Raw genomic sequence first — 12,485 nt, 5'->3', positions numbered from 1 at the left:
TCTCCGGGAATTGGCATATGGACACAGAACCGATCTCTGTTACCCTGGCAAGAGGCCAAACTGCAGCTCGAGTGGCTTCTGGCCAGGCACTTTCAAGTTTCTAGCCCACCTAGTTAAAGCCGGATATTTGTGTTCTAAGCTTTTCATAGGTCGATGGGGCTTTCTGCAACCCCCAAATTTTAGTTTATGCCATGTTGCTAGGGAGAGAAGTAAAAGATTGTGACGGTCTACTAGGTCCATTTCCTTATATTTCTCTGCATTGATTTATTTCAAATGTGCTCGACAGAACTTGGCATAGTGCTCTTGATAAGCTGAGTATGAGCAAGGATTTTTCATTTTCCAGCATTACTTTGAATAATTGAGAACTGTCTGATTGACAGAAATCATGTAGTAAAGTAAACCTTACACTTAAAAAAAAAAAAAGAACAAGAAGAAGTTTCCAAGAGAAACTGTTAAAAGAAAACACACACACAGCTCAGAAAACTTGTTTACAAACGTTTATTTTATAAGGTAATGAATATAATTTATTACTTTCATCAAATGCTATTTTGCCTCTGGATTATTGAATATTGTTCTCTCTTTCTAGGTTTTGCTCTTGACATCTTATTTGCAATTGCAAATGGATTTTCCCCTTCATATGAGTTCTTTGCAATAACTCGCTTCCTGGTGGGCATGATGAACGGAGGAATGTCGCTGGTGGCCTTTGTCTTGCTTAATGAATGTGTGGGCACCGCCTACTGGGCACTTGCAGGTACTACTCAAATTATGAAGCTCTGGACTGGGTGAGCAGCTCCAGAAAATCTTATAGGGAACCAGTTTAATCCTAGAATCTGGAAATGCATTTGGACTTGAGGTGCTTTATCCAACTATTAGATTTGCTTTTCTGAGTTTGTTACTATTCCTCTGTAGACAGCCTCCCCAGGGGCCTGCCTCACATGTATGTGAGCTTTCCACCCCTCTCATGGACTGCCTACAGATTGCTGTGCAGAGTATTGATTTCCTCAGAGGGATACTAACCACCTTTTACAACTTAAACTGAAAAATAGTACAGACCTAGGAAATAATAGAAAACACTTTCTTAGAGCCTTCTTATTATATTTTGTTAAATCTTTGGTTCACAGCCCTTTTTTGTTTTTACTGCTCTCTTTAAGTCAACATAGTACTATCGTAGCATTTCTTTATTGATGCTTAATGTCCAAAATTGAGACTGTATTCTGTATTATTTTTGACCATCCCATTATTTTCTCAAAAACTACACAGATAGTAAAATAAATGATTTTAAAAGATTATTTGACTTCAAATATTGTTGTAAGAGAAGTCACTGTGTCTAAGACTTTATAGACTTAGGTTTGCAATGATAGCTTTTTGTTTCTTTTACTTTTATTCACTTGACAATGATTGAATATTTCCCATGGATATTCTTTTATTTTATTTTATTTTATTTTTGAGATGGAGTTTTGCTCTGTTGCCCAGGCTGGAGTGCAATGGCATGATCTCAGCTCACTGTAACCTCCGCCTCCCAGGTTCAAGCAATTCTCCTGACTCAGCCTCCCAAGTAGCTGGGATTACAGGCATGCGTCACCACGCCTGGCTAATTTTTGTTTTGTATTTTTAGTAGAGATGGGGTTTCTCCATGTTGGTCAGGCTGGTCTTGAACTCCTGACCTCAAGTGATCTGCCTGCCTTGGCCTCCCAAAGTGCTGGGATTACAGGCGTGAGCCACCACACTCTGCCCCCACAGATGTTCTTATATGGATATGGGAAACAGCTTGACTGTGACTGACAGAAATGGGTCTGTGGGAGGATATATATGAGAATACCATTCCTTAGAACCTGATGCACAGTGCCAGCCATCTCTTATGTACCAGCTGCCATGCTAGGCATTTGACCTTCATCTGTAATATTCCTGGTGCTTTCAAGTTAAGGATTTCTACCTTCATTTTATGGATGAGGAAATTGAGCCTTTGGGAGGTGAAGTGATGTGCCCATTTTCAGCAGCTGATATCTGACAGGGCCAGGACTGCAACTGAGTTCGTCCTTCCACTGTTCCCCAAAGACTCTTCTCTTGGAATTTCAGCATGTCACCTCATGTCATTGCTGGCCTGGTCAACCTGTTCTTTCTAACTGGTATTGTTTTTGAAGTTGTATGCGCTATTGTATGGAGCTGGGAAGACACAAGGCTAAATAAAGAAGACTTCCACTCTGTTTGGATCCCCGTTAAACTGCTATGGAGTGGAAAGATGTATAGGCTTGGACCAGTTAGAACTAGGCTGGGGAGGAAGAGACACCAGCTCCATCCTCTGTAGACAGGCTTTCTGCAGGTCTCATACAGTGTTGCTTTAGGATTCATCTTGTTTGTAGCAGCTTCTAAAGCCTTTTTGGAACCAGTCCTAAGCTAGGATGAGTGAAAAGGCTTCTTCTGAGTCTTCAGTTTTCATTGAGACTTTAGGGTCATTTTTCTAAATAGTATGTCCAATTTCCTGGGACTTTCTAAGAAGTTTGTAATGATAGTGATCATGCCTGCTCCCTGTATCCAGGGAAGGGATAAAGGCACTCTCCTTTGGTTTCAGTTTTCCTGAGGTCCAAAATCGTGCTCATTTAGAGCACCATGAATACATATTTTTCTTACACCTCTCAAATTTCTCCGTCAAAGTGTTTATATTTGACTTTAGTTGTTGCATGAAGATGTTCTTTTACAAAAGACATATACCACCCCCACCCTGCCAGATTATCTATTTTTCCTTTCCTGTTGCATGTGTTAGGCAAAAGGACCAACCCTGTTCTCTTGGTCTCTTGCTAGTAACCTAAAGCCAGTGAAAAGGGTCCCCTTGAAGTGTTCTTATCCCTGAAGCTGGGTTGAGATGAGACTATCAAAATTTCTGTAGCAAAGTGAAAAGGGCGAGAGAAAGAAAAACTGTAACAGTGAAACCAGATGGTTACCAAATTCAATGTGAAATTCAGAGCAAGTGTGAGAGTTTCCTGAAGACCAGTACACAGCCCTGCACCCAGGACAAAAGTAAGGCTCTGATAGCATCTGGAACTCTTTTTGAGTAGCGTCCTTTCCTCTCTATGAACTGAGGTTTTCCCCCAGATACTGTCCTTGGTCTTTCTTTTCAAGCTGGTTTCTCTCCAGCATGATTTTATCTACACCTGTGGCTTCAGACATGCTTATGGATTGCAAGAAGTCACAGAAAACCCTAAATGTTCAGCAAGAGGGGATTTTCTAGAAATAGTCTGATTATTTGACAGTAAAAATTAGTTTGAAAAATTATGCTTATTACAAAATAACGTTTGCAGTATGTAAAAAACAATATGTAAATGTGTACAAAAAAGCACAAATACAAACTGCAAGCATCCGTTTTTGACCAGTTTGCAGTATAGTACCTAACAGAAAGGATTTTCCGCTTATTGACTGAAAATTATTGAGAATTGAAAAACAAAAAATCCTGAAGCTAGGAAAAATTCCATATTAATATATTATTTGTTTTCCTACATTAATGTCTTCATATAACAATGCTCATTGTAAAAAATAATTAAGAAATATATGCACACTTCATCATACTAAAGAATACATATGGTCCTATTCCCCTAGAGATGCCCATGGTTAGCATATTGCTGTGTATACTTCTAGAGCTTGTCCTTTGCCTGTCTATTCCACAGCATTCATTTATTAAATGGCTTCTGCCATGTACCAGACACTGCTTTTTTTAGATGCAAAGGTGGAAAAGACAGGGATGGGTTGGGGGAAGTTCTTGCTCTCATGGAGCTTATGGTTTACTTAGGAAAGGCGGAACACATTGATAATTTCCGAGAATTAAAAATACAGTGAAGAAAATGAGCAAGGTAATAGGCTAGGTAGTAATTGCTGGGAGTAGCTGCATTAAATGGGATAGTTAGAGAAAAACCTCGATGTGAGTGTTTGATCTGAGACATGAGTGACGAGGAAGACGTAGGCATGTGAAATTCTGGGAGAATAGTATTCTAGCTAAATGGAATGTCAAAGATCCAGGCCTTTGACATTCTGTTTAGGAGTGGAGCTTCTTTGAAAAGGTTCTCATGGCTACAGGGTAGAGGGTTAGGGAGAGTAAAATAAGAGGTTGGGAGGGACCAGATGACGTAGGGCCTGTGACGGGCCAATGAGGAATTTGTTTTTTTACTTGAAGTACAGTGGGAAGCCAGTGGGGCATATTAAATATAGGAGTGATAGGATCTCATATACAGAAAGATAACTCTGGTAGGTACAGAAATTGAGAGATCATTTAGAAGTCTGCGGTAGCTGGTCACATGAAATCATGGTGGCTTAGCCAGATGGAAGCAGTGGAGAAGAAAGAGGGTGTGCTTGAGCTGGATTTGGGGGGGAATGTGACTTACTAAAAGGATCAGCAGAGTTGGGAAGAGCAGGATAACTCAAGGAGACTTCACGGTCTGTATTTGAAAACTGGATGGATTACTGGTACCATTTACAAAAATGAAGTCATAACTATATACTATTTTCTAACCTGCCAAAATTTAGCTTTTGCTAGTGCAAACTGGGCAGGAATAGCAGAGTTGAAATTAATTAAAAATAAGCAGAGAATAAATTTTAAAATAGGCATAGTACTTAAAGGCATATAGGTGGTTATAAAGCCACCTATGATACTCCAGAGTTACAGTATGCAGAAGAGATGACTTGAAATGTTCATTTTTTTATTAATTTTTTAAAACCAAATAACATAGAGCCTTATTATATTCATCTCTACGCCTCCTCCCTGCTGTCGTTTACAGGCATATATGTGCAGCTTCTTGCTACACATTAGATATGAATATTTATTAACTCCTTAAATAAAAATTACTACTTTATTTCCACCTAAAAGCTATGTCATCTTCTGGGACCTCTGCCTGTCATCACAGTATTTAAGGTCACCCAACTAGATAACTCTCAATCATTTCTTCTTGTCCATCATATCCAGTTGATGCCAGATCTTACTGATTGTAACAGAGACTCTAATGAGCTCATATATAAGGGGAAATCATTTGGTTAGGATAACTAGACCATGAAGAGCCAGGCATTGGAGAAGACCAGAGAAGTCAGATGCATTTCGTTTCAGCTTCCCATCCTCTCTGAGAAGCTTCCTCTGCGTAGTCAGAGACAAGGCCCAGCAACTTCAAGTCTAGTATTTAAAATCTTGGGTAAGGCCTCTGATTGGCTCAGCTGATTGGGATCATCCTGTAGTTAGAGAAACTGTAATTGGCAGGCCCCGTTTGAACTACAGAGAGATGAAGTCAGTTCCCCAACAGTGGGTGAGGCATTCTTGGAATTCAAAAGGAGTACCAGTTAGAAAATATTCCGTGATGAGCCGGGCGCGGTGGCTCAAGCCTGTAATCCCAGCACTTTGGGAGGCTGAAGCGGGTGGATCACGAGGTCAAGAGATCGAGACCATCCTGGTCAACATGGTGAAACCCCGTCTCTACTACAAATACAAAATATTAGCTGGGCATGGTGGTGCGTGCCTGTAATCCCAGCTACTCAGGAGGCTGAGGCAGGAGAATTGCCTGAACCCAGGAGGCGGAGGTTGCGGTGAGCTGAGATCGCGCCATTGCACTCCAGCCTGGGTAACAAGAGTGAAACTTCGTCTCAGAAAAAAAAAAAAAAAAAAAAAAAAAAAGAAAATATTCCGTGATGGATTCAACAGGAGGCTTTCAGATGGCCGTTTTTTTGTTTTGTTTTGTTTTGTTTTGTTTTTTTTAGGTTAATGAATAGAAGGGCTAAATCCAGATTGCAGTAGGACAGTATAACCAACATTTGTATAACATGCATTATTTCATCGGAAACCAATGAAAACTATCCTTTGAGGTGGGCATTATTATTTCTATTTCACCAGTAATTAAAATGAGGCTCAGGGACATTTAGTGATTTGCGCAAGGTCAGAGTAGTATGCAGCGGAACTAGGATCTGAACTCTGTCCCTCTGAAACCATCTCATCCTCTGGGCTTTCTTGTTTTTGCCTCCATTGTTGTGAAGGGATACTGAGTGCTCAAGACGATTCTGAGGAGTGACAGATAAGAAGTCTTATTCTTGGAAGCCAGGTGCTGTTTAATCTACAGGAATGAACCTATAGTAGCTATCGACTGTCTTAAATTTCCAGGAAACTCACACTATCCTCATCTCACTACTCATGGGACCACATATTCTGAACATGCTGTCATATCAGCTTCCCTTTCTAGCTCCCCCTTTCCTCTCTAGGTCAATCAGTATACAAGCCATTACTTATTTGTTATAAAGTAATAAGCTATGGATAGGAATCAAAGGAAACACTTGCCTTACAAGCTTATTATTTTTGTAACAAGATCAATACAGTTTTGTTACTGCGGAATGCCCACAGAAACTACCTTTCCATAGAGGGGAGATAGGAGAGAGGAATGGTACAGAATGCAGGCTTCTCCGTCAGACAGGCCTGGGCACAAGTCCTGGCCCTGCTGCATACAGCTCTGTGTCCTTAGGCAGCTTTACTTAACCACTCTGAGCTATTTTCCACTTTAGCATACGGTTGATGATGGTACCTGCTTCATAGGACAATGTATGTGAAACCATTATGTTCAATAAATAATAGCTATTACTACCACTAGTAGCGATAATGCAGTTATAGAAAGTATGTCAGAGGTATAGAAATTGCAAGAATATTGGGCAAGCCTGTGGGTTTAATACCCATCTCAATATTTATTTCAAAAAGCATAAGATTCCTTACAGTTCTATGGTTGCTATTTTTCCAGCAGTATACTGACAAAAACCTATGCTTATGGGAGCTTATTTTCTGCTTGGGAAAGACAGACAAGAAACAAATAAATACAAAATTTCATGTATCCTGTGGTAATAAATTAAGTAGAGAAGGCAGTAAGGAGAATTAGGAGAGTGGGTTGTGATTCAAGAAACTTCAAGGAGAGTCTCTGTGATAAAGATTAAGTTCTGATGTTACAATAACCTCATGACCTAAACACCATATTGCCCATATGGCAAAAATATTTCCAAGCCTCAGCCACCGGTTCAGGCAAATGTCCGTACAGCAGGCAATGCAGAAAGCATTTGGACAGACTCTTAAAATTCATATGTCCCCATATGGTCTGTATTTTTCATCTGTCTTCCCTCATTTCCACTAATTTTCTGGCCTCTGTGATACTTTCATTCCCTCATGTTGAATTTAGTGTAGATTTTTTTTTTTTTTATCCTAGTGTTCCTCTTATGCTTGCCAGCATAGGGCTGACATCTTACCAGGAAGAAATTGGCTCTGTGACTTGGGGTTGGGAATGGCGCTGCAGACGGTGCTTTCTCCAGTGACAGTTCTCTTTTCCCTGAATTAGGATCGATTGGCGGCCTCTTCTTTGCAGTTGGCATTGCCCAATATGCCCTCTTAGGATACTTCATCCGCTCCTGGAGGACGCTAGCTGTTCTGGTTAACCTGCAGGGAACAGTGGTCTTTCTCTTATCTTTGTAAGTAGTTTTTCCTCTTAGAGTTTTAATTTAATAAGCCAAAGCAATGTCTTAAGAGGATGTGGGTCAATGAGCAGCGTTATTCCCTTTCAGGAGCTTGCCTGCACTGACTTTGGTGAAGAACTAAATTCTGCAAGTGCTCCAATTCTTGGCAGCTCCTGGGAAGAGAGACGCTTAATTAATTCAGAATGCAGGTATCCCTTGTTTAAAGTCACCTCTCAATAGACTGCACTGTAACCTTCACGTTGTTGTCATAGGCAACCAATTGCTTTTTTAACTTAACACCTCAACCTTGAAGGTCTTCTGGCTGGATCACATCGTGTGCTAGGTGTGTGACTATGATTTTGTAGAGCAGTGTATTCTTATTGGATATGTAGTGACAACTGTTCATCCTACAGATGAACAGTCATTTCAGGGCCTCTAAATGTTGACTCTGGAAGAGTCTCAGATATGGGAGAAATCCTTAGAGTTCAGGGCTTCATAGCAGTGCCAGGATGATTCCCTGGTCAGGGAAGAACCCTCTAAGTGACTGCCCGTGGCAAGGTGTCATACCATGGCCCTTTAAGAGGCCCAGATGTTACAAGGCAAGCCACCAACCTAGCCCATTTCACCAGAAGTTTTAATGTGATATATGAAAGACTTTTCTTCCCTGAGATATCAGATCTCTAATGAGAATCATCAAAATCTTTGACATAAACAAAATTTTCAGCCAATAATTCCTGCTTTTATCTATACCATAAAGTGAAAGAGGACTGTAGTAGTGTTTTAATTCAGATAGATCTTTAATTTAGTAGCTCTTTATCCAGGTTCAACACTGAGATTTGGTGGGGACTAAACTGAAATGTTTCATACTGTTTTTGAAAACAAGAGAATATTAAGTGAAAAAATGAATACAGTCGAAATAGCCTATATTTTAAAAACAAAATTTATTAAATATATTTTTAGTTATATGAATTTGAATGAGATAATTTTATTAGAAAGGGAAACTAATATGATTTTATTAATTTGTATATTATAAATTTTTGAAAGTCATAAATGGGTGCCTGCTTTATTACTTAGAATTAATAAACATTCATGTAAATATTGATGAATAAATAAATTTTCTTTTAAAATATTTAGTAAGTTTCCTACTTCTCCATCCTGTCTGGCTCTCATCTCCCCTTTAATAGCAGCACCAGTTCACTGGATGATCTGAGCTGTTCCGCTTTTTCTTTTTTAAATATATAATCTGAGTTAGTTACTGCTTAGTGCTAAGTGAAGACATCACCTCACCAGGAAGTGAATTCAGGTCATGAAAAATAAAAAGGAGAGAGAAAAGAACTCATGAGATTTAAATATATACCTACTCTGCTAAGCCTGGAACGTAAGGCTTCGCACAGTCAGCCTCAAATTTATCTTTCCTAATTTATTCCCATCCCATGTTCAGGCACACTGCTTTACTTGTTCCTTATGCTTTCCTACTCTGAGATGCTACCCAGTGCTCTGCCTGCTTTTTCAATAATCTTCTGTCCAGAGCCTCTTATTTAATAAGTACTCTACCGTCCTGATTTGTTCAAATGCTGTCCACCCCATCTTTTCCTGATTATAGCCTCAGCTACAAGTCATTCTCTTTCTTTTGTGAATTCCACGGCATTCACCCATACCCTTTGAGTGGTCCTTGTGTTTCTGCCTCATACTGGAGCCATGTTCTCTCCTTCTAAGCTGAGAGCTCTCCAGCAGCAGCAGGCTCTTTGCTCCATCATCACGTTTCCCCCAGTACCAAAGCCAGGGGTTTCCACACAGTGGATCCTTGAACATTGCATAGATGTTGGCGCAAAAACATTTGGAATCACCTTCTGAATTTTTCATCAGCAGCGTAAGAAGTCACATTATGTACCTTACTTGTTTACTAGAAACATTTTTATCTAACTTAAAAATTCCTTTTTTTCACAGTACTTCAATTTGAGATTTACTTTTTTCCTGAAAACCAGGGTCCCCTTGATTTACAAAGATTTGCCACCTTTAACGATATTTAGGGAGCGTTTTTGAGTAGGCCAACATTGTTAAATTAGCATTTAGCTTTCAAAGGAGCCCACGGCACAGATGACCCTGCTGCTATGTAGAAGCCAGCATGATCAAAGGCCTGCTCGCTCTTTTAAAAACCTGTCTTACTGTTTTGTATGTATAGTCTGCATGTGTTGGAACTCATATTTCCAAATCTGTCCACTGGCAACTAGGTGACTCTATTTATAAGCAAGCTTATTGGCCTCTCAAAATGCAGAGAAATATAAGGCCTTAAGTTTTCATGATCAAGATAAACCCTTTGCCAGGTGGAAATAGTTTTATTAACTCAGAGCCAAATTTCTAAAGCCTTAGTTTCTCTCAAATACCATCTTTAAAATGATTTATAAAGCTTTAAAAGTAATTTTCATTTCTTATAAATGATTTTGAAAACACAGAGAGGCTAAGGGTAGGGGAAAATGATTTATGTAACCCAAGATAATGACTGTGAGTATTGTTTCTTTTCCTTTCTTTCTTTCTTTCTTTTTTTTTTTTTGAGACAGAGTTTTGCTCTTGTTGCCCAGGCTGGAGTGCAGTGGTGTGATCTCAGCTCACTGCAACCTCCACCTCCCAGGTTCAAGTGATTCTCCTGCCTCAGCCTCCTGAATAGCTGGGATTACAGGCACCTGCCACCACACCTGGCTGTTTTTGTATTTTTAGTAGAGATGGGGTTTTTCCAGGTTGATCAGGCTGGTCTCAGACTCCCAACCTCAAGTGCCCCTCCCGCCTTGGCCTCCCAAAGTGCTAGGATTACTGGTGTGAGGCACCACACTTGGCTGTGTTTCTTTTTCACTCCTCCCAATCCTCCCCAAAATAATTAATTTTTATTATCATTTGTTTTTTCTATATATTTAGAAAAGTAGTCCTCTTTCATTTAGACATAATCAAGTGGTTTTACGTGATAGCTCCTAAATGGCCCTATGGATAGGGCCAATTAATCCCACTCATAATCTGCAGATCTAACTTCAACAGAACAATGTTTTACTTGATTATTAATTTGTTTGTCAGTAATAATAATCAAATGGCAATGAAGAAGTAAATGAAAGGGGTTTTCAGGATGTTGTAGATGGCCTTTGTTCCTGCTTTTGCTGACAGTCAAATATTGTGCATGGATATTCCTTTGCCCAGTAGCAAAGCTCCTGGGAAAATTCCTGCCTTTTGGTTTCCAGTGTCTTTCCTTTCAGCACCTATGACATTGCTCTGTACAAAATTGAAATGTTCAATAAATAGTTGTTGACAGACTGGCTGTCCATTAAGTTTCCAAATCCTGTAGTATTTGCTGCTAATTCACTATCCTTATTAGAAGGCACAGTGAATTCTATAAAGCACCTTAAATAGCCAGTTTTATTCATCTAAGTTTCATTTTAGGCAAATAATGTCAAATTAGATTAAAAAAAGAAAACCAAAACCTTGATTTGTGCCTTGAAAACAAGGCTTCCATATCCCTGCCTTGGTTTTCTCTTTGGGAAGTCCTCTAAAAGTGTAGGCAAAATGGAGAAGAGGCAAAAAGATACTTAATACATAAGTTTTGAAACTGAATGTATCAGTGGCAATATAATTGTCCAACACTTTATAGTTATATTAGAAAGTAACTGTGGTTTTGTAACTAGAAGTTGACCAGAAAATAACTGTTATTCTTTAAGGTCTTAGGGGACCAGGAGGTATCCTCAGTACATATTAAAGCCAGTGTGTCAGGTGATCTGAGTATTTTGAAGCAATAAACGCTCAAAAGTAGCTTTGGTAAACTTGGTTTCATCTTTATGTGTAGTCTTAAAATAATCTCTACCTCCTACGTAACACGTCACAATGTTAAAAACATTTCAGTTTAAACTTTTTTTCTGGTGAGAGAATGAAGATTTCTATCTTCTTTTGTGAGGCTTTTCCAGAACTTAAAGGAAAAAAAAAAAAAACCAGTGTCTCCACAGTATTATTAAAACAACACTTGGCTAGGATTTAGAGCCATATCTCTGACCCGTGCTTTATGGAGAATTTTCATTATTCAGTCCTATAGCTTTAACATATTAAAAATCACATATTAAAGTTTATTTAAAAATACTGTTTGCTGGGCCGGACGTGGTGGCTCAAGCTTGTAATCCCAGCGCTTTGGGAGGGTGAGACGGGTGGATCACGAGGTCGAGAGATCGAGACCATCCTGTCAACATGGTGAAACCCCGTCTCTACTAAAAATACAAAAAATTAGCTGGGCATGGTGGTGCGTGCTTGTAATCCCAGCTACTCAGGAGGCTGAGGCAGGAGAATTGCCTGACCCCAGGAGGCGGAGGTTGCGGTGAGCCGAGATCGCGCCATTGCACTCCAGCCTGGGTAACAAGAGCAAAACTCCTCCTCAAAAAAAAAAGAAAAAAAAATACTGTTTGCTTTTTTAACTGCAATTGTAAAAGCATGTTCTTGGTTTTCAGCAATAAAGTAGACTGCCATTTAACATTAGCATGCTGTTGAAAATAGCCCTTTCTATTGCATGGGTCATTGGGAGAGCCAATCTTTAACATGGAATCCATTTGTGGTGCAGGAATCTGCGTACTGAGTAGGTGATTTGTCTCCTTCCTGTCCACGTGTACCTATATGAATATACAGCCTTTAATGACATCTCTTTCAGATTCATTCCTGAATCACCTCGTTGGTTATACTCCCAGGGTCGACTGAGTGAGGCTGAAGAGGCGCTGTACCTCATTGCCAGGAGGAATCGCAAACTCAAGTGCACATTCTCACTAACACACCCAGCCAACAGGAGCTGCAGGGAGACTGGAAGTTTCCTGGATCTGTTTCGTTACCGGGTCCTCTTAGGACACACTCTGATCCTGATGTTCATCTGGTAATTATACTAAAGCGTGTTCTGTTGCTCTTTAAGGTTGCTAGAGGTTCTCTTGATATCCTGCTCCTTCTTCAGGCGTACAGAGAATCTTACCTCTTTGTTAGCTTGAGGTTGTTTTCTCAAAAGCAAGACCCTGAACCTTAGCACCTGG

The 12,485-nt window shown here is 39.7% G+C and overlaps 1 protein-coding gene across 4 annotated transcripts in view; it reads left to right on the top strand.

Moving 5' to 3' along the window:
- SLC22A15 (solute carrier family 22 member 15) overlaps positions 1-12,485 on the top strand; it is a 78,966-nt gene that overhangs the window by 44,565 nt on the left and 21,916 nt on the right. For all 4 annotated transcript variants that reach the window (XM_003933511.4, XM_010344062.3, XM_074381212.1 and 1 more), the window contains 3 exons: positions 587-751; positions 7,335-7,464; positions 12,119-12,334. In XM_003933511.4, coding sequence (XP_003933560.2) covers positions 587-751; positions 7,335-7,464; positions 12,119-12,334 — 511 coding nt within the window. The remainder of the gene's footprint in view (positions 1-586; positions 752-7,334; positions 7,465-12,118; positions 12,335-12,485) is intronic.

This window comes from Saimiri boliviensis, chromosome 11, assembly GCF_048565385.1.
Source record: "Saimiri boliviensis isolate mSaiBol1 chromosome 11, mSaiBol1.pri, whole genome shotgun sequence".
NCBI classification, from domain to species: domain Eukaryota; kingdom Metazoa; phylum Chordata; class Mammalia; order Primates; family Cebidae; genus Saimiri; species Saimiri boliviensis.
The sequence above is the reverse complement of the archived record's forward strand: the minus strand, read 5'-3'. Positions and strand labels throughout refer to the sequence as shown.